Source organism: Protopterus annectens, chromosome 1.part0 (assembly GCF_019279795.1).
Source record: "Protopterus annectens isolate FY-2018-M chromosome 1.part0, PAN1.0, whole genome shotgun sequence".
In the NCBI taxonomy this organism is placed as follows: Eukaryota; Metazoa; Chordata; order Ceratodontiformes; family Protopteridae; genus Protopterus; species Protopterus annectens.
The window spans coordinates 884,860,008-884,883,463 of record NC_056725.1 but is presented as its reverse complement, the minus strand read 5'-3'; the positions used below and the strand labels follow the sequence as shown (position 1 = coordinate 884,883,463).

The following is a 23,456-nucleotide window of genomic DNA, read 5'->3' as shown; positions in this document are numbered from 1 at the left end:
CATTTTAGATGAATACATCTAACATTGAAACTATCAGCTACAGGAATCGGCACATGAATGTAGACCCAATCCCCACAGACCTGAAGAAGTACACAATAGTGCCACAGAATCAGCTCCAGAAAGTAGACTGGTTTTATAATAAAGAAAATAGACTGTAGTGTACAAGGTTATATTTGAATGGACATGATTTTGCTTTTCAACTATAGTTTGGTGCACTTTGATGCAATTAAAACAAGTGTTTGGAAACGGGTAAAACGTATTGGCAAAGCAGTGTTCTTGAGCACACCACCAGTGGTGAGCCATCCTCCACTGATGGCACTATCCCTGAGGGCAGACATCCCAAAGAATGCCCCATCTCTGAACAATTGAAATAAGTGCATGTTTTAACACATTATCTGAGCAGCACTCATCTGCCTGTAAAGTAGTATTTACAAATAAAGGGATGTCTTCAGGCAAGAAGCCGTGAGAGTCCTACTTTCATTTTTAACCACCTTTCTGTTGTGTAATACTGCAAAGGCTCTTTCCACCACTATATTCTTTTGGAGAATGTGAAACTTCAACAGGCACACTGCTATTTTTTTATACTGGTGTGGTTTTCACAGAGGTTTTTTGTGTTTGTTCCATTTTGGGGATTCAAGGGCCTAGCATGATCTGTAAGGCTGTGCTCCCACACTCTAGTATTTTGCAATTCAGAGACATGTTAGCCATGATGGGTAAATACATCATTATCAGCTAATTTGTATGCCTTTACAAAAGAAAAATCAAATAAATAGTGCCTTCTAAACCAAATCCTGTGCATGCTCCTAAATTGTTTGTCAAAGTAGGTTTGTTGTTGCTTTTGTTGCTGTCTTCCAATATTTGTAGCACTGGTTACATTTGTAGTTTGTCAGCAGTCTTTTTAAGCTGCTACAAAGGGGGGTACTTGTGTTGTGTTATTTTTCCAGTTTTGCCTTGTCTCACTGATTTTTGCTTTCATTTCTGTTGTTAGCCAAAGATCTTTAGTTTTCTTGGCCACATTTAGTGTAGAGAAATGTTTTCTAGAGGTTTTGTCTTTTTTCTACTGGTTTTGAGATGTTTTAAGAGAAAACTAGTGATTTAATGAGATAATTTTTATCTGACCTAAATGTCCCCTAACCAAAACTCTCTAACTGTAGTAACAGGTCCCTTTTATAGATTCATCCATAAACATAAATGAAACTAATAGCGAATGAATTTGGCCTGTCACTTACCACAAAGGATTAAGGGTAAGAGCTATTACAGTCCCGTTTTTGTAATCTAATGTTTGAGTTTGTCAGTCTCTATCTGCTTTATGTATAACTCTGAGCAAATCATGTAAGAGACAGAGCTCTGATGAAACTGGGTGAAGCTCCTCAGTGGTCTCCTGGAGCACATTCCTAGAAACTGCCTCTAGGCTAGAGCGAGTATGTGTTTTGAATTAGCAATGTGGCATTTCAAAGCAAAGATCACTTATTGTCTTTTGGACTGCCATCTTCTTTCTGACATTTGTCAGGAATATTTGTGATGATAATATCTAAAACTGTATGTGAAGTTTTTTTTCCGGTTTCTATGCATGCTCTAGTTGGATTATTTTGCTATTTAGGTCGGGTTAAATAGAACTAACACTGAAAGCATTTGGCCATATCCTGAGATTTCAAGTCAATTTTTCTTAACATGATTAACATCATGTCCTGGTGTAACTGTTGCTAAGGGATTAGATTAAAAGATGAGGATGGAGGAAAACTATATAGTTTCTTGGGACTTCCATGAAGTGGAATCTTCAGCTTTGTCCATTTAGTGTTGAAGTCATTATCAGTGCTGCATCTGAGTAGCAGAGAAGTTTTAATTGAAAGTCTTTTCTTGATAAGGATCACTTGTTCTATTGTAGGTAATTCATCTAAATCTACCATCATAAAATTATAGTCATTCTGCAAATGTATAGATACAAAACATTCATCTTTTAACTCATTACATGTGATGCCTCCAGGTGCATCTGCAGTTAACTCCTACTGATGCCTCTAGGCATCACATATTGCTTGTTCAAATTTGCAGCTATTATTCTAAAACCTTGATATGTACAAGATTTTAAAATATTTCATCTTAAAGCTTAAACAATGGCAAACTCAACTGCATTAATATTTGACCTCTGTCTAGTGCAAGTAAATTGATATTAACTGTTGTTTTTATGATATTAATTTATACAGATATCATGTTCACATTTTTTCTAAATATCTCAACAACCAATTAACACATACAGAACACCTTAGCTACATATGAAAGCTCTCACCTAAATGAGTAAAACACTGCTAACATTAAGTATGTAGCTTGAGTGGTTGCTGAGCTATTATAAGCTGTTTACAAAATATTACAAATGTAATAGTAACTGTATTTACTGTGACTTATAAAATTTGGTTTAAGACCTAGAACCTAAAGAATATTACCACTATAAAATAGTTTGTGCTGAAGAGTTTGCCATTTACACTTCTTTCATAACCCCTATGGTTCCAGAGATATGAACATATGTTTGAAATGTAAGGACATAATTTTATTCTGTCAAAAGACTGAACCTTAGGAAACTGGAACACCATAATTTTTACTGAACTTGAGAGAAAGACCTCTCTCTGTTTTGCCCATTGGAAGTTACAGTACAAACTTCCTGAGCTCCATTGGAGTGAATGAGTTAACCAGGATTCTGACACCTGCAGTTCCCCATCCCTAAACACACTGTATCCACTTATGTACCAACCACTCTGTTGCACAATCTCATCCCAATTTTTCCTTGTCTTTTTTGCACTGTGTAGCAGACTAACATTGGTACTGGTGCATTTCCTCAATTTCAGATGATGGGAATCGTTTGTTATGACAATTGATGTAATCTGAATCCCTTCCATTGATGGAGAGTAAATAGAGGAGTCCCATTGCATTGCCTTACCCATAGCCATTGGAGGGTTTATTTACATGCCCTACCCCAGTGGTCTCACAAGTCTTCAGTATAAATGGAAAGTCTAACTATACTTTGAAATGCATACAAGTGTGAATATATGTATATATACCTACATATGAGTGTGTATAGATACATGAGTGTACATAAATTTCTATACAAATGTATGCATCATGTGACTAAAATATATGGAAATATGTTGCAATTGTACAATTGCTCTGAAAGTACAGTTCAGTTATATGCTTATCAATAACCAGCAATTTCTTAGTTTTGTATTACATGCTAACTATAATTTCATAAGTTCATGAGTAAATACTAGGCTAATGACCACCATGACCTTTATAAGCCTAAACATGCAACCCAACCCAATTGTGTCCCTATGTATTATGGGCATTTATTAGGAAAGGTTATGTTAGGAAGTCACTAACGGTTATGTCGGGGGAGGGGATGTTAGCTTGGGCATATTTATTATCTGCCTCTGTCTATCAGAGACATGGAGGCCAGATCTGGATTCCCATCCATTGGTCGAGGTTACGCTTAAATATGGCTCAGGGTGAACTCTGATTCACATAGATGAGAAACCTGTTCCAGAGCATGGGGTTCCTCTGAGACACATATCTTTCTGACCAGCATGTTCTATTTATGTAGTAAGCAAAACTTAAATCCTTGGATCTAGTACTTCTGAAGGTGTTTGTTTTGTGGATGTGCAAAAGGTCCATCAGAGCTGGATATGAGGATGCATTGTATGCCATGTATAGATTGTAGCATAATAACCTGTAGGACACAGATACAGAAATAGGGCTTTAAGGCAATCCATGTAGGACAATGTGTTTATACTTTGGATTCTCCTGGTAAATAACCTTTGTTTATATTCCAACTGTTGCATATGTCTGGTCAGGTATATGTCGAAGGGGGCATTAAACTCAATGATGCGTTAGATAAGGGCTGAATAAAGTGGCACTATGACTTCCTTGGACTGGATGCCATGCCCTTGCTTATAAGCTGGGTGACAGAGTGATTTTCTTAATATCTTGGCCACATGTTGGTCAAAGGCAGATTACTGTCTACATCTGCTCCCAGATCCCTGGGTCAATACTTAGTGGTGTCTTATCAATGGGATAATTAGCCTGGGTGACCATTTTTCCAAAATGTACTATAATACATTTCTTGGCTTTGAATTTTAATCCATGACTTTGGCACCAGTCATTTCTCTGTGTTAAACCCTCCTGTGACATGTTTGTGTCATGGGGAAATCTATGATAGATCCCAATTTGCAGTCTTCTGTGAACTTGGACAGCCAAAGGCCCTTGACTTTAGCTTTACCTCCAAAAAGTAGATGCCAAATTGAAGTGGTCCCAGCATGGAGCCCAGTCGCACCCCACTGGTGAATGATCTCTTAGCTGAGGTGGTCTCACCAATCCTAACTTTCTAACTCTTCTCTGTGAGTCAGCTGGCAATCCAATGAGTTATGTAGGGGTTTATGCACAGTTTGCTGAGTTTGTCAAATATACCTAGGTGGGGTATTACCTCAAATACTTTAGCCAGGTCCAGGTAGGCAGTATGCACCATCTTTCCCACATCCATTGCTTTGGTGACCTTCTCAAAGAAGTCCACCAGGTTTAGTAGACACGAGTTACCCTTAACAAAGCTAAATTGTCTTGGCTCCAGTGTCCTAAGGTTGCTTATGCCTTTGTTGATCATTTCCATGAAAATTTGTTGGATGGCTTTAAATATTAGACTAGTCAAGCTAATTGATCTGTAGTTTCTGGGGTCAGTTGATGGTCCATGCATGTGAAGGGGCCTAACAATTGTAGTCCTTCATTCTCATGATACAAAATCTCTTGTGAGGCTGTAATTGAAAAGTGACTCAAGTGGTCCTAATAGGTCATGTTTCAAGTTATTTAGGAGGCATAATAGGATATAGTATGGGCCCATTGATTCTGTGTTTCTGGCTTTAGCAAGTGCCATCAGGCCCTGCTCTCTGCTAATAGCTGGGGGGATTATAGTAGTAGGTATGTCATGTGATGAGGCATGGGGGGAATAAGCGGTGAAGTTTGAGCTGAAATTTTCATCCAGCAGATTTGCTATTTCTCTCTGCTCAGGGAAGTACCACAACCTTTGATGTTACAGACATAGTTGAAGAAGGCTTTGTGGTTGTCTTTAGCCTATGAAAATTTTGAAAAACTGACTGAGATTCAGAAAGACTTACTGTGAAGGACAATTCTTAACATGGCTGTTTTCCATGTCATTGTACGTGTTTATGATTCTTTGATTGCCCTACTTTTGAGGTTCCCACTTTTGGGTGCCTCAGTGTAGACTGCAGTCTCACTTGAAGAGCTTCATGCTAATGAAGTAATCTGTGGGAGCAGCTAATGCTAAGTAGCCATGTGTTCTCATTTAGAAATTCCAGCAGCTCCCAATTTACACTGTTGAGTAATTCAGAGAAAATTTCACTGTTAAAGGTAAAAGTGAACATCATCAAAAGACAGCGGTCAGCAATTCACTCTTATGGAAGCAGTCACAGGGCAGTTAAGTTCGGCAAAGTTGTGACAGTGTGGTGTGTGTGTGTGTGTGTGTGTGTGTGTGTGTGTGTGTGTGTGTGTGTGTGTGTGTGTGTGTGTGTGTGTGTGTGTGTGTGTGTGGCCGGATAGTCATACTAAGGGGCTTTGGCAGGGAATCAATAGTCTGGATGTGCATGTCTGTGTGATAGAGAATATGCATGGATAACAGGTGAATTTTTCTCCAAGTGTGATCAACTGTGTGTTGTTGAGGATTGTTTACTGATGGTTGGATGATCTGTGTGGGGGGCAGGTGTTTGAATGTGCTTGTTTGTGCGTGTGTGTGTGTGTGTGTGTGTGTGTGTGTGTGTGTGTGTGTGTGTGTGTGTGTGTGTGTGTATGTGTGTATGTAGATGTGAATGTGACTATTGAAGGATGCCTTTGCCAACTCAATGCATGGGCTGCAAGGGAGAAAATTACTGTTTTCGGGTCTGGCAGTGCTAGTGTTAGCTAGAGTGTTATTCTGAGACATGCTAATGAGGTAATAATGAGGCCATGCTCATTGCTTACACAGCTGTCTTGCTGTTGCCATAGTAGTTGACCTAACCCAATTACTGTAAGTGGTTAGCCTTTTTCTGAGTTCTGGAGACCTTGTATTATAGAAAGTGCCCTTTTCAAACCATGTGGCTCTCTTGAGTATGCTGTTTACAGTGGTTCAGGACTAGGCATTGAGATGATTTAGTAACTGATTTCTGGAGCCGATATTTGCATTGAGACAGATACTTGAGAAGAAGCTAGAGATGAGGAGACAGTCCAACTGGGCATTCCTAGACTTTGAGAAAGCACATGACAAGGTCCCATGAAAGCTGATTTGGGCAGTACTGTGGTGGTTTGAAGTCCCAGAAACATTGGTAGAATTAGTGCAGGCTATGTACAAGGACCCAATAACTCAAGTATGAACTGAGTTAAGCCTCACAGAGGGGTTCCCAGTAGATGTGGGTCCACATCAGGGTTCGGCTCTGAGCCTACTGGTGTTCATACTGGTGATGGACTACATTAGCAAACAGGTTGGAGGGGATGGATCAACAAAGCTGCTGTATGCAGACAATGTGGCAGTGCAGATAGACTCTGAGCTTGAACTTCAGTAAAGGATAGGAGAATGGAATGCAAATCTGAAGGCACATGGTATGAAACTAAGCACAGATAAGACAGCGGTAGTGGCAGCAAATAGGGGAAATCAGAAGAAGCTGAGAGTAGAGATAGAAGGGACTATAGTGGAACAGGTAAACAGCATCAAGTATCTAGGAGGAATAGTTGAGGAGAAGGGTAGTCTGAATGAAGAAGCCAAAGCTAGAATCAGAGGGGCTGCAGCCAAATCGCATAGAGTATCAGGTGTAGTCTATGACAGAAGAATGCCAAAGAAGCAGAAAAGTAAGGTGTACAAGACAGTGGGGTGACCAGTACTACTGTATGGTACAGAAACCTGGGCAGTAAAGGCAGAACAGTTGAAGAAGCTAGAGGTGATGTAAATGAAGTGCCTGAGAAAGGTGATAGGATGCACACTGTGGGACAGATGAAGAAATGAGGACATAAGAGCAGAAGCCAAAGTAGCTCCAATTGCAGAAAAGATCAAAGAGAACAGATTACAGTGGTTTGGGAACATGTGTAGAAAAGCAGAAGACAATCTGGTGAGGAAGATTTGGAACAGACATGAAGACGGTAAGAAGAAGTGAGGATGTCCAGCAAAGAGGTGGATGGATTGTGTGAAAGAAGATCTGCAAAGGTTAGGCATAAGCGTTGAAGAAGGCAGGAGTGTGGCACTGAATCGAGAGAGTTGGTGACCATTAACACGATACCCTGACCCATGTAGAAAAAAATGGGAAAAAGGGGGGCTGATGATGATGATGATGATTCTGGACCATCATATTCATATGCATGAACTACACATTATTCCATATAACAGACCTGCCTGCTGTCATTTCTCTTCATCACACACACACACACACACACACACACACACACACACACACACACACACACACACACACACACACACACACACACCATAGCTTCATAGACACACTCTCTCACTGAAAAGCAGAGGATTTTTCTTCAGATGGTTCCTACTTGACTGTGTCTGCTGTGCTGCTCAGACTAGATAAATTTCAGTGTCTCCAAACTTCTTAAGATTCCTGCTACTTTTCTTGCAGGATATTTGTGTAGCTGTACCATTCTCTTTGGTTACTAGATGATCTATGTCAATTCACAAAGAGTGAATAGAGACTGATTAATGAGCAAGATATGGTAACATGAAATGCACTTTAGCAGATTACACATCTAAGGGTGTCTGTAGCCTCAGCATTTACACTAATATTAGTGAAGTAATAATCCAATGTATTGCTAACTGATGTTATTGTGAAGTCATTGTGTTGAGATCTAATAGCATATTTCACAGTGGAGTTATAGCTCAGGCATATTGCAGAATCAAAGTATTATCATAATTTAGCTTATATGATTTCATTTTACTTACGGACTACAGGGCATTCTTTAAACATAAGGGGGGAAAGACCATAAGAACTGATGCATACATCTAAACTGTCAAAATTCTCACAGAATATCAGGATTTTTGCCTCAGTGGTATGGCGGTAGCATTGTTACCTCACAGCAAGAGGTTCTCCGGTTTGATTCTTGGCTTATCTTGGGAGTGCCTTCTGTGTGGAGTCTGCATGTCCTCCCCAGAGTTGGGTAGCATTCAAAAGACATGCATGCGTAAATGGGCATGCCTTCATTGAAGGTTGGGCGTCAAGATGGCACCTCGGCGTGTCATAAAAATCTACTGCCAATCATTAGTGGACTGGAGTTCCGCTGTGGCGACCCCTTACCGGTAAAAAGCCGAAAGACAGACAATAACATTCTTGATCTGTTCCTCAAAAAATGTGTGGTTTTCTGGCAAATCACTGAAGGTTGAAGTCAATAATGACAGACATTTGAAACTTCGTATTCTTCAAAAAAATGCATGTGACACAAAACCTTTTATTCTAAAACTTTCTAAATTAATGAATAATATGTAAAACTCATCCCTATTTTTGGACCTTTATTCCCCCTTTTTTGGCTTTGTCCAGATTTCTTCTGCTTAGAGGTTGAGAGGTATGACCTGCTTGAATTTGACAAGACCAAGATCAAGAGAATGGAATGGAATGAAGTCTTAGATATGACTTGATATTCTCATGTTATCGCAATTATTATCCACCCAAAAGGTTATTTTGAAGTGTTGTCATAAACAGCATGGTACCTCACCTCAAGCTTTACACAATGGATGACCATGCCAAGTGAATGAGGCTTCACACAACATAGCCTGAGGATAATTAAAGAAAAAAGTCACTCCAACACTCCAACATGACAAGGTCTTGTCCCAGGAATGGTCTACACCACTATCCTGTTTATGAAAAAAGGTCCTTAATATGAATTTAAATATTTCCTTATTTTACATACCCTCACTATGCACTGTAGTCATTCATTTTCTGAGTGAGAACACATCATTGTTGTGCTCATCATCTAAAAATTGCAATAATTTTGTATTTCAGACATCAGTATAGTTCTTCCTACAAATGCCATCACTGTTTGATTCAAATCAGATTTCTATTATATAAACAAGGAAGGCAAAAACATTTGACACTAGTTATATAACAGCATTAAAAATGGCACACAGTCAGGTGGTGATGTCATCAGAAGTTGCAGCCAGTGCTGTAGTTCATTCATGATTCTCTAAACTGTTTTCTGCATGTACTCATCTATCAGAGAATTTCAGACCATATAGTTTCCAAAACTATCCAAATAACTTTATGTAGAAAGCTAAACAACAAAGTTTATCTACCAAAAAAAAAAGTTGGACTATGACTTTGCATTTTTAAAGTCTCATTTAATTATTCTTGGCTTATCTTTATTAATGGTCTGTGTCATTTTCATCTAAGTTATTAAAAAACAGAACAGCTATATGAATTACTGTTTTTGATTTCTTTACTCATCCTCCTTAGTGTAAGTCAGTGCTGAGGTCCCATTCTATGTTATATTTATTGTTTCAGACTTGTGTATCAGAAAGTGAAACTTAAAATTCTTTAGTTATCTAACCTGTAAATACGACAACAGTTATTATGTAGGATTTAAACAACATGTCGGTCCTTACCTCAAAAGATTTAGTAATGTTCTTGTTTTGCTCTACCATCATATAACTTGGAAGCAAAAGTGATAGTGTGATTGTTGCATTCCCTGTCACCATCTTTCCATAGGTGTATCTGTAAAATACAAAACAAAAACGTTAAAGCATGAGTTTTGGAAATGGATTAAAAATCAACACTATAAGTATATTTTACAGTAACATATTAATTATTTGAATTCCTTTTCTGATTTTTACAGTACTACATCTTTAAGAAGGATGACAACTCTTTCTGTGAGATAATTACTCGTGTCTTTCTTGAGCTCCTCAATCTTTTTTTTCTACATGATTCACTTGTGACTCCACTTCCTGCACCTATTGTAATCATCTGTTTCTCTTTCTGGGCAATGGCCAGGCAGGGCAAAAGCCTTATAGTCCACTCTTTTTTTGACCAGGGTTAGAGTATGGTCAATCCCATTCATTCATCTCATAGATGAGAGTTGGGTGTTAGGGAGTGGGTGAGCATGCTGATCATGTGAACCCTCCACCTCACCTAATTCCCTCTCCACAACTGGCTGTGATATCTGCCATTGCTGCTTACAGAGAATAGGCATACAGCCGCAAGTTACAATCCCCTGCTGATGTGGTGGTCTACTGTGCAGTGCATAGCCACTATGATCATACTACTGCGGCCATACACCTACACTATTGCAGATGTCAACCAGGCAGCGAGCTGGACAAGCCCCACCTCAGGAGATAGGTGATCACAATCAGTTTCTCACTCCCTTCCTACCTGCCCAATTCATCTGGTATCTACACCACAGTTGAACTGTTAAGCTTCTGTCCTTAGACTGTGCCTCCTGTTTTCGCACATATCTCCTTTTTGAAAGATGGCACTTAAATGCAGTCTTCAGATTCCTCTGATGTCCTTATAAGTTTTGCTATAAAGGGGATTATTAACAAGAAAAAGATACTACAAGGAAATTGTGAAGTATGGAATATTTTAGGCTAGAAGCCCAATTTTGTTTACCACAAAGGGAGGTGTTTTAAAACAATGTTAGAACAATCTGACACCTTTTTAATGGTTCCTCGGACAGAAAGAGAGGTGAGGATGCACAGTCGTGGGATGTGTAACATTTGTAGAAAGGTAAACTTGTAAATCAACTGGTTTAGTTCATATTGTTTTATGCTCGGGTTGTTCCAGTTATTATATTGGTATGACCACACATAGTTTGGAGAAACGTATTAAAGAACATCTATACAGTATGAAAATTAAAGACCACAATAACACTTTATATAAACATTCTACACTCTGTCTTAATTATAAAAAGTTTTTAGTTTTTATTCTTAATCACAAAGTGTTTACCAGATGACTTAAGGGGAGGGAACTACAAAAATTAACTGGAGACAGTTGAGGCAAATGGCAAATAAAATTATGTGCTCATAAAGTCCTTGGAATGAATGAAAATACAAATATAAAATGTTTTTTAAATGGAAAGAGGCTGAAAGTTCATCCTTTGTACTGACAAACTAGATATTCTGTTTTTTATAGAAGTAACGTATTAATTATTTGAATTCCTTTTCTGACTTTTACAGTACTACCTCTTTAAGAAGGATGACAACTCTTTCTGTGAGATAATTACTCGTGTCTTTCTTGAGCGAATGTCCCTCAAGTCACAGCCACTCCCATAGTGCCAGTACCAGCCCCAGCAATGTTGGGGGTGGGCTGTCCATAGACCATCCTAGAAGTTCACGTGCACGTGGCTCTGGACAGTTCCAGCAGGGACGTGGCTCCAGTGTACATCCATCTACCTCTGGGGATAGTACCCAGTTAGGCTTAGTACCTAATAGTGTCAGTAGCACCCCTGCCAGGCGCAGGTACTGTATCCATGGCCAGAGACGGTGATCTGTAAAGCCTGGCAGGTACAGTCTGTGGCTGTCCCACAAAGACCCGTATATGGCAGCCACACGGTGGAACTGTGTGCATGCAGACACACATACATAAACAAGACACCTAGGGCAACCACATACATGCACACATTACATCAACATTGGCCCAGTACTCTTGGCCCACACACACACACACACACACACACACACACACACACACACACACACACACACACACACACACACACACACACATACATGTCAATTGTATGGCTCACTGTAGGCCGCTGGCAAACCAACAACATACCCCGTGCATATGATGAATCCTGTGCCACCTCCTGTCATCTGTGACATCAATGCAGGAACAGACTAACATGGTGCTGATGCACAGGGTGACTTTATAGCAGTATAGCAATGTTAGCAAGTTGTCAGCAGTAGAGTGTAATGATATGCTTGAAGGTGTAGCTGAGCAGGCATGATGCATGTAAGATATGATTGTCAATGTAGTAATGTTTACACCAGTGTTAGTTCCAATGTGTATCGTCCGCCCAGGTGCCACTTGGCTGATGTGTGTAGTATTGGCAGCATGTGTTAGAGAGTGGACAGTATGTGTGGGATGTGTGTGGCACAGATTTGCAGGTGTACATTTGTGAACATGGTGGAGGTGCACTGTCTGCATATACTTGCATACTGGATAAATGGGCAGGGTGACATGCCCTGTATTACACAGTAACACTCCATAGCCTTGATTGGTGGCCAGTATGCATTGTACTACACACATTTCGGAACTTGACTACACATGTGTGTATGACATGGTTTGACACTGTGCTGTGGGTGATATTGTTACTATCTGTCATTGTTTTGCAATCTGGTAGTTTACACAACTTCAACAGCCTGACCATAACCGATCATTAAATGATGTCTTGATAACTGACACACAAATGTAGGACACACAGTAACATTTGGACACTTCAGGTACTATACTATGCCAGTAACCAGTGGTATTCACCTGCACCCATTACTGGGACCACTCCTGTTTGGCATCTAGCTCTCTTAGGTACAAGCAATCACAGTAGGGATATGTCCGTCTATGTGTGGTAATGCATACTGTGGCCTACAATGCATTCTCCAGATGACACACACATCCTCCACAAGGGTATCACACAGACAGATCCCTGTTGTCAAACCCATGCTGTAAAGCTATAAGCCAACCAAAGCATAGTCATCCACCTTTACAGAACATAGTATCCCCACAGTACCACATAGGTAGTAGCCACCAACATGAAGAACAGGTACATTACATGCAACCAAGTGGTACGTCATCTCTCCTTTGATAATCACATTTCCAAAGGTATGTTTAAATCCCTCGGTAGATCACATAAGCAATAAGGGGTCTGCATGCATATCCACAAAGGTTGTTGTACACCTATAATGAATAACCATCATTGATAGACCCTGCTGCGTTTGAACAGGTCTGATATCTACCTCAGCCATAAACCCTCACTCACACAATTCTATAGAAACCGTAATGAGTGTGTGTGACACAGTTGACCTAGGCCAGGGATCACTGCAGTGGCTGGCCTCATCACAAGCATACAGATGTGACCTAAGGCCTGGAAAGCAGCAGCACACTCTTGAAAAGATGACAGATGTGTTCTTGGAGAAAGCAGGGTTCCCACACATGCAATAATTGAGGTCACATGTACGTATATGTATTTGCCACACAGCTACCACACATGTGCAATGCACATACTGGTGTCATACTGATATGTCATACAGTAGTAAAAGCAAAACCCACAACCCATTGACCAACAGTTTCACACACATAGAGCACACACACACTTGTCAAGTGCAGGAATCAAACCCCTACCTAATTGCTTTATGTTACTACAGGAGTACACATTTATACGACGCGCTATACACATTATTTTGAGTTCTCTTTTCCACGGGTATATTTGTAGGGTGGTGACATCATCAGATCTGACAAAGATTAGTATACCACTTTTAAGGTGTTTGACTACTCTCAAAAATGTTTGCTCCTCTCCAAGGAGATCATACACAAGCAGACACACACACATTTGTCAAGTGCAGGATTCAAACCCCTACCTAACTGGTTTATGTTACTACAGGAGTACACATTTACATGATGCGCTATACACATTACTGTGAGTTCTCTTTTCCACAGGTATATTTGTAGGATTGTGACATCATCAGACTAGACAAAGTGGGTTACATTAGGTGACATTGAGTGGGCTACATAGAAGGAATGTCTAAACACTTTGGCCATCTGATCATCAAAGGAGAGTTAACTATATAACTGTGTCTCCATGGCCTTCATGACTTTCTCCATACATACTGGAGTACCACCTATGTGGTAATTTGTTTGCACTTTGTTTTAGCCAAAGGAGATGACTATGCATTCTTTGGCATTCTTGTTGGGGCATTGTTTTGACACCAGGTATCTGTCTCTGTAAGCCCCTTCTGGAGGATGTGTGTGTCAGCCATAGAGTCAATTATGGACCACAGTTAGCAGTCATCTGCAAACCTGTTCAGCCATACTCCTCCTGTGCTTGCCTGTACCTCTGAGCAGTGTCTACTGAACAGGTGGGGTCCCAGGACCAAGACCTGTGGGATGCCATTTGTGACTGTCTTAGAGTCAGACATGGCACCTGCAACTCTGAACATGTGTGTTTGACCTGAGAGCCACTAGGCCACACATCCTGTGACATAGCTGTTGATGTTCAGGCTGGTGATGTGTAGTGGGGAACAATGTCCTCTTCTATTCTGCATGAGACACATTTTGTGATGAGGTGTGCCACATAGCAGGGTTTCCTGACTACTGTGGGGATGTGATTATCACTGTTGTGTCCAGTGTCCACCTGTGAATCAAGGTTTCTTGTCACACTTTCAGTGTTAAGTATACTACTGCCTCTGTTGTCGTTTTTGGCTACAGAGTTTTTAACAAAGGGGGATGACAATGCACCTTTTGGCATTGTTCTGGAGCCCATGGCTTTGACTATAGCCATCTTTCTGTCTCAGTGAGGCCCTTTTGTAGGATGTCCACATCTTTAATGTTTACAATTATGGCTCCTAGTTTGTAGTCATCTGGAAACTTCAGTAGCCACATACCTTCCATGTTAAATTTTACTTCAGGGAAGTAGATACTAAACAGGACAAGACACGGGAATGGACCTTGTGGTACTGCACTCATCACTGGTCCAAAGTCATACTTGGAGTCTGCTACTTTCACAGTGTGTGTTCTGTCAGTAAGCCTGTGGGCAGCACATGTTGCGACATAGCAATTTATACCTAGTTTAGTGGGTTTACCTATATTTCCAGAGTGTGCGGTGGTGTTGTAAGCCGTGGCAGGCTCAACATAGGCTGTGTGAACCACCTTACCCTTGCTGATGATTCTGTTGACTTCTTCAGTGTCATCTATCAGGTTTATGTGACATTATCTGCATTTTACAAACCCAACATGGTTGTGGTCCATGGTTTGGGGATTACAAATGTAATATTTTATATGTTGTATGATGATACATTCCAAGGCCTTGAAGAGCAGGCTCATCAGGCTAATGGGGTGCTAGTTCATGGGGTCCGTGGTGTCTCCACTCTTGTGTAGTGGGGTAACCATCACTGTACACCATTCAACAGGCACAAAGCATGAGGTGAGGCTATAACTGCACATGGTATGGCAGTGTGGTGCCTGTTCATTGTGTGGTTTGTGTGGAACACAGCCTGTGAAGTTATCTGGTCCCATGGCTGCTGTGATACTGGCTTTGGAGAGTGTTTTTTACCTGTGCAGCTGTGATGACAGCAACTTTGCAGTCTTCCATTATAGAGATGTGCTCTTTCATGGGTGAGAGGGGGGTACAGTTAACACTGATCCTATCTGCCAGGATGTTGGCAATATCAGTTGGGTCTGTATATTTAGTGCCATTGAGCTGTAACTCAGAACAGATCTGAGTGTAGCCATGACATGGACCTGTCTGTTGGGCAGAGATCTCATGAGTAGACAGTATGCAACAGAGTACAGATTGGGTTACATTCAGTCTTGTTGCATGGGGCAACTGTTAAGGCCAGTAATCCTCTTGTTGGGGTCCTTCAGTGGTCTTTCTGGCTGCTGAACTTGCCTACTCAGATTCATCGCAAGTGTGTTGTGGTACTCTCTGACAGGTCTGATGACTGATGAGTACTGGGAACCTCCTTTGACCTACATGCACAGACCTTGGCAGTTTGTGTGAACACATCACATGATTTTCTGACAACTTTGTGAATGTGTTTCTGGAAGTAGAGATGTCTATCCACATTTGTCCATAGATCCCTTATTATCACTTCCGTATTTGGCATGTGTGTGAGCATGCCCAGTATGACCTTTTAGTGTGATGCTGAATGAAATCCACTACATTTGTTGGAGTGTGTGAGCACGCCCAGTAGAGACATTTATACTATATGTGTATGGAAAATCAAGTTGTATTTTTACAGCAGGCCTCACCTTTGTGTCATAGATCAACAGGGATCATGCTGTGCCTGCAGGGCTTCCATGAGACACTTTGCATAGACTTATCAACATTTCTACATACAGGATGGAGAGCTATTCTTTGTACATTTCTACCCAGGGGCACACTTGATTGTTACTGTGGGTGTACATATGATAAGGGGTTCACCTGACACTTATACACATTTGCTATGCCTGCACTGCTATGTACGGTACACCATTTCAGTCTGTACTGTTGCATATCATACTGGCTTGAGGCATGCTACTGTACTACACTTCTTAGCGTCCAATGCCACATATATTAGATTGCAACTTCATAGCCTACAAAACCCACATCACACCGCCTGGCCTGATGTTCTCTGTCTGCATATGCCTGTGGGGGAGGTTACCCATATGCATCTTTAGGGGCATGTTACAGCATTTCTTTGTGTTTGCATTACTGTACAATTGTCCTGCTGTGTCTGTGCTACTGAAATGCTATCATGGCTTAGTGGTTCAGTACTGTGACTATAGTACACAGTATCCTGGGTTCGAGCTCTGTCTTTTTATTTTCATGCTGGGCAGACCAGACTGCTTAAGGGACAGTAAAGCTGATATGAGCATGTTTACCTGTCTTTGCTCAACTTTGCACAACTTTGCCCGACCTTGCCCAACATTGCTTAACGTTGCCTAACATTGCGCTAGTTGGCACGGCCAATTTTGTTTACATATACTAAATATTGGTAAATGCTGCTTAGCACTGCCTTATATTGTTTAGAACATGGCAATCATGCCTCTGGTGGTGCTGCAGGGCTGCCTATGTTGGATGCACATACTACACTCCCTATACATGTTTGGAAACAGGAAGTGTCAAGTTAGGCATCCCTTTTATTTTATGTGTGAGTCAGAGAGAGGTATCATTTCCAGGGTTCCTACTGAGCCAGTGTATGTGCTATGCGTTGTCTTTTTGCCAAGGCCAAGGCATACTGGGCATGCCTCCTTCTGCCTACTGGGGCAGGCGCAGGTTGTTCCTCCTCCGAGTCACGCTGTGCCTGTGCAGGCCTTGGCAATGGTGGGGGGCTGTTTGGCCCTGCCCCATGCTGTTCCTGCTTCAGCTGTTTTCGCAGGATCATATTGTGTAGCATGGCACATACCATGACAATTTGGGTACACGTAGTTGGTGAGTACTGCAAGGCTCCACCAGATGTGTCCAGGCACCGGAACCATGACTTGAGCATCCCAAACACATGCTCGATTACATTTTGTGTTTGTGCGTGTGCCTCATTATGGAGTTCTTGTTCAGGTGTGTGTGCATTTCTGATGGGTGTCATCAGCCACGGCTCCAGTGCTTATCCAGCATCCCCCACTAGCTGACCATCAGGGATGTCCCCATTGGCAAATGTCTGGTACAGCTGCATCAGATGCCAGATATGGGAGTCGTGATAGCTTCCAGGGCAGCCAGCACACACATTCAGTATTATGCCCTGGCAATCGCACACAACCTGGCAGTTGATGGAGTGGAAGCCCTTGCAGTTGATGTAAGCCCTACCCCGCTCACCAGCTGGTGCTTTGATGTGGATGTGGGTGCAATCAATTGCACCCACTACCTCAGGGTATTCCGCTATTTGCTGGAAGAGATGCATATTGCTGGCCAATACCTCATGGGAACTAGGGAAATATACATGATCACCGATGTGATGCCATGGCATTCAGGAACTGGTGCAATACCCTGGATGCTGATGCCTGTGAAATCCCCATCATATCACCAGTTGGTCTCTGGAAGGTACCTGTTGCTAGTATTCTTAGGCCAACACATACCTTGGTTTCCACTGGGATGGGTTCCCCTCTGTTGGCTCTGTGTGTGAGGCGTGGCCTGCACAGCTCAACAATTTGCTGCAGGAGCTCTCTGTACACTCTATAGCGCTCCACTATCTCCAGCTCATTTAGCCCTTGGTAGGTTACCCTGGGTGTGTACACTCTTCTCTGTCTCCTCATTGTGGGTTGCTCAGCAGCATTCCCATTGGCACCACCCTCAGCATCTTGCACATGTTGCCTTATAATAGCAATGGCAGCCCCTAACATTTTTTGTCTCAGTTAAGCTTTTTAAGTTTTCACTTCTCTTTGTATATTGCAGTGTTGCAGTGTTTCTGAGTAAAACATGGGGGAATGTTGTTTGCAGAGTTTTAAGTGCTGGGCTGGGCTGGGCTAGTGTACTGCCTGTGTAAGTGGCTGATTCTGATTGATTTCACCTGGCAGCTCTGCTAGTTCTCCTTGGTTAACTTCCTACTAGTACTTTTCCTTCCTTTTCCCTTTCTGTTTCCACAGGGGGCAGCACCACACAAACAAGCGCAAACATGCACACATAGCCTTACACAGGCTTACACTGGTGCACATACGCGCACACAGCCTTACACAGGCTTACATGGGTGCGCACATGTGTACACGGGCTTACATGGGTTTACAGGTGCGCACACAGTGTAAGCGTCTTTGCAAGAAACCTTGGTTGTAGCCACAGCGTACGCCTTTGGTTTCTGGGTTTCAGTTCAGACAACTGTAGACACCCCTCTTCCAGTCCTGAGTAGCTTACAGCAAACACATGCCACTCTGCTCCAATAAGCTTACAGTCTTTGATACATACCCCCCTCATGATGTCACCTATCTTCTACTCTGTTACTCCCCTAATCCTACTCTTACACTCTAGGGACATGGTTCACATGGCAGGGAATATTGGGATTCACTATCCTTATACTCATTTGCATAGGATTGCCTACTAATGCTTGGTTACATCTCTCACACTGAGCTTCCCCCCTTAGCAACCACTACTCAGTAGCCATGTTGTCTTCAGCCTGCCATTCACTTGCATGGCAGATGGATATTTTTAATAAAATGCCTATTTTTGGCTTTGATTTATTTTTTTCTGGTTTTTAGAGTGCCGCACGTTTGCGTGGTGCTGCGCTACACTTAAACATCGGAGATCGGGGGGAAAAAATGTATTAATTTTTATTCTTTTGCAACACATATAAATGCCAATGGTCCTATATTTGGCCATTGGCATGCTTCCTCAACTGGATGCATCCTTTATTTGGAGCTGTCATTGCTCCATTTTGCTATTTGCAGAACGGTACTCCGTTACCAACGGAGTACATTTCTGCAGATAACACTACTCTTACACGGACAGGTTAGTGATTCCTGGATCGCAAATTTACCTCATTTGCATAGCTTTCAGCAGCAAATTAGGTAATTTGCATACCATAACACTGTCCGTGCAAGAGTAGCTTTAGAAGCTCTCACGCACACCCCTACTGGCTATTGCTGAATGCCTTGGCAGACATATTGCCTGTCTGCAGTCTTACACTGTTCTTACACTCCATGAAAGCCTTTGTAAATTCAGCCCCACATTTTTCTTACAGGAAGACTACCAGCATTAAGCATATTTTAGAAAATAATAAGATGATAGCTGTGAATTCTACATCTAGGCTTGCTGGCAGTTTTTCCTGTGGAAAATGTAAACAATGCAGATTTATGAGTAATGTGTCCAGCATATAATTCAAACACATAGGGAGAAGGTTCTGGGCTAAGGATTATTACACTTGTAACACTACCAATGTTGTATACTGTGCTACCTGTGATACATGCGACAAATTTTATGTTGGAAAAACTATTAGAGCTTTACATAAAAGAATATATGAGCATGTTTTAGCCATTAGAAAAAAGGATAGAACTAATGCTTTGACAGTGCATGCAACAGAATGTTTACTCTTCAAGAAATTTTCTTATTTTGTATTAAAAAGGGTTCATTCTGATCCTTTTACAGGTGACTATAGGACTTTCTTAGAATGTAAAGAAAGTCTGTGGCAAATAGTTTTGGTTGCTGACAAAACTCCAGGCCTCAATGGTACTATTAACATTAAATGTTTCTTAATGGCTAGAAATAGGTAGCTCATTATGTGGACTGCGTATTATTTTAGTGTACAAATAATAAGTGTCTTATTTATTATTTAATACTGTATGTATTACAATACATCATATTAGAGTATTGTATTTAAATTGGCTATTTTATTCATTTTTTATTTTTATAAGTGGTTAGATTTCTTTAAGAATGTCGTGATATAATTGACAACAGTTTAAAAATGCATTTTGAACTGGAAAACTGTTTATTCTGAAGAAGCTCATGTTGATTAAAGTGAGTGAAAGCGCTTAACTATTAACTCAGTTACGGTCCTATGTTTGGATTTATTGCTTCCACTGGTGTTCATTTTTTATCTGGTTTTGAGTTCGTTTTATTCTCATCTTATCTGTGCTAGTGTGTCTTCTCTTTAGCATCTTTATTAAAAATATAACCTCTGAACTCCATAACCATAATCAGGTTATGTACACTGATAATGTTTTAAAAATAGAATCCAGTACAGTACATTAGTAACTACAACATATATTTCAGACAAGTTTATCCAATCTAATTTCCAGACTATTAAATAACAAACTCTTATTGAATGCTATTATTGAATGCTACCAAACTAATGTAATGTTTTTGCTACACATAGATAAACTTGCTTCCTGCCCCTCTATTTTTTCTCAAAAACAGCAGTGAAATTGCCATTCTAAATGCTAGTCAACAGAAATATCTAGGCCATAAACCAGACACCTCCATTAACTTCTTCCTCCATACAGAAAATATTATCTCAAATGTTCTATCCCAAATGAAACTCCGATACTGTCTCTTCCACCTGCTATATCCCAAAGCCTGGCTAGTCATTTCTAAAGACATTGTTATACCACAACTAGAATATGGTCTTCCCCCTCCTCAGCTTACATTCAGCTCAGAACACACAAAAACTACAACCACAAAACATAAAATTTTAAAGTTCCCATACATGAATATGCATCACTGTGACCTATTACAAGTTGATTTCCTTCTTGTTACTGAAAGGCTCATCTAAATGCATGTTATTTTGATTTTGAAAATCCTCCTAACTGGATACTTTCACCACTAACTAAGAATCTTTCCCACTCACTAAAATGTTCAGGCCCTAACACTTTCTCAGCCATAGTTCAAGAACGTAATTGGTTAAAGAGCCTTCCCACACTAATTTATCCCAAGTCTTTTGGATTTCTAATACCATGGTGGGAATGGACTCCATTCCTAAGTATGATTAATGTTCATTAAATTAGCATTGGTTCAGTCTTTGATGTTAGCAAAAAGTGTTCTTTGGAACCTTCTCCTATATGGGACCTGCCATGTGGAATAACCTTCCAAGGGAACTAACAGCTAATCAAAGCCTAAAAGTCCTTTACAACTGCTCTAAGTTAACATTTGCATAGCAAAGTTAATTGTACTTGTTTTTGAGAAGCAGGCCAAACCTTTTAATCTATTGTTTAAAATAAACACTTTTGTTTGGCTTTTGTACAACTTAAGTTGCTTCCCTGTGTGTGTGTGTGTGTGTGTGTGTGTGTGTGTGTGTGTGTGTGTGTGTGTGTGTGTGTGTTATGTATATATATATATATATATATATATATATATATATATATATATATATATATATATATAGATAGATAGATTACTTAAAAATGTATACAGTATCCAGTTATGTTATCGCCGTATTCCATTATGTTATTATTTTTGCTGTAACTTACTATATTAATCATCTATTTCATTACATTGTACTATGTTAAACAATACTATCTTTAATTACTATTCCTCTAATGACTATTTATTTTGTTCTACTGTATCGAGGTAGTGAATGAAATGGGTCTTTGAACTACTTCACCTACCCTGTTAAGAAACTGCAAATAAATAAATAAAAGCACAAATCTAAAACAATTTCTTAACCAGTTGTGTCATCAAGTAGTAAAAGGCTTTACTGTAGACAAAAACATTATTTCTTTTTATTATATAATCATTACAGCAGTTCACCGAGAAGCTGCTACCTAAAATATAAATAAGCATGAAAAATTCTATATACACATTACTGTCTTCTTCAGCTTTGTAACTGAACAGAAATCATAATTCCTTGTACTTGTTCCCTGTGCCCCATTTTAAACAGCAGTTCCATTTTGACAAATAATTTGTGTATCCATGTCCACATGTGCAAATGCAGTGTTAAATACAGATCAGCATAGCTTAATAAATCTTTCACAACACAACTACAATCACAAACAAGTGATGTCTCTCAAAACCAAACAGCATTTGCAAGTGAAAATTAAATAAAAAAGTGTTTTTAGAGGAGTTATCTATACTCCACACTCCCTTTACTTGTATACACCATCAACAAGATCAGTACATCTCAGGGAAAGAAGAAATCCCAAAGATATTGCAGTTCTAATCATTCAAGACAAAGTCTAGTACTCATACACTAGCAGTCATACGTAAGAGTGCTAATCACGTGTTATTCACAAAGAAGCCTGGCATCTGAAGTGATACAGAATTTCTAAATGGGATAGATTTGTTTAGTTTCTAGCACATACCACTAGCAAATGTAGGCTTAATAAACCATAATAACTACTCAAAGCTGGACTTTAGAATTGGATTAGCAGAGTTCTTGTTGCAACAGGGACTGATGTACTCCCTGCTGGAACTAGCGAAACACATTCTTCTGAAGGAAGTGTTCAAAATCATGTATTATTTATTTATTTATTTATTTATTTATTTATTTGACATTTGTTAACCGGGAAAGTCAGACTGGGCAAATGCCTTTTTTCAGAGGAGGCCCGGGGGAGAAAAGCTCCACAACATTGTTAAATTACAAAACAGTGGATAAAGCATAGTAAAACAAACAATACAGTGGGTAAATCATAGCACAACAATATATTGAGGACACTGCATACTGAAGTATTGTACATGACATTTCTAGGGAACATGACTAACATAATAGTAATTAACAGAGTCTTTGAGTGATACAAATGGAGTGAGGGACAGCTTAGTAAGAAAAAAAAAGACAAAGATTAGACTTAGTCAACAGAGGCGATACTGAGAACAGGTTAGTTTAGTACTGAGATTCTATACTAAGTTACATTCCACTGGTAGTTAGTAAAAATAAGAGTTGTAATGGGGAATAGGGGGAATTGGTAGGAAGGATGTGAGTACAGTGATTGAGTGATAGCAATGAGTGATTGTGTGGAGAGGGTTCATGAATGGTTTTTGCAGAGACAAGTCCAGGTGCTGTATAAATGTTCCTAAATGGTTTGTTTTAAAGCTTTGGTGTTACTTCTCTGATGGTTAGGGGAAACCAATTCCAGGATAGGGATGGGAAGAAGCAGTAAAGGCTTTGGCCAATGGATTTTTTTGCCTTATAGATATCTAGGAGGTTTTGGTCTGTACTCCTAAGGTCTCAAATAGAATAGCTTCTCATACCTCCACTGTTAAGTATTTGTAAACACAGACAGAGCTGTAATCCACACAAACCTTTTCACACTCAGGAGCACTGTTTAGTTAAGTGCCTTGTCCAGACTCACACAGTAGATAAACAGAAGCTAAGAGACTGAAACTATTGACAACAAGAAGTG

General features: G+C 40.2%; 1 protein-coding gene across 1 annotated transcript in view; it reads right to left on the bottom strand.

The window, feature by feature from the left end:
- Positions 1 to 23,456, bottom strand: part of LOC122796908 (CD109 antigen-like) — a 969,469-nt gene that overhangs the window by 688,930 nt on the left and 257,083 nt on the right. Inside the window, exon 8 of the mRNA XM_044065708.1 lies at positions 9,620 to 9,728. Coding sequence (XP_043921643.1) covers positions 9,620 to 9,728 — 109 coding nt within the window. The remainder of the gene's footprint in view (positions 1 to 9,619; positions 9,729 to 23,456) is intronic.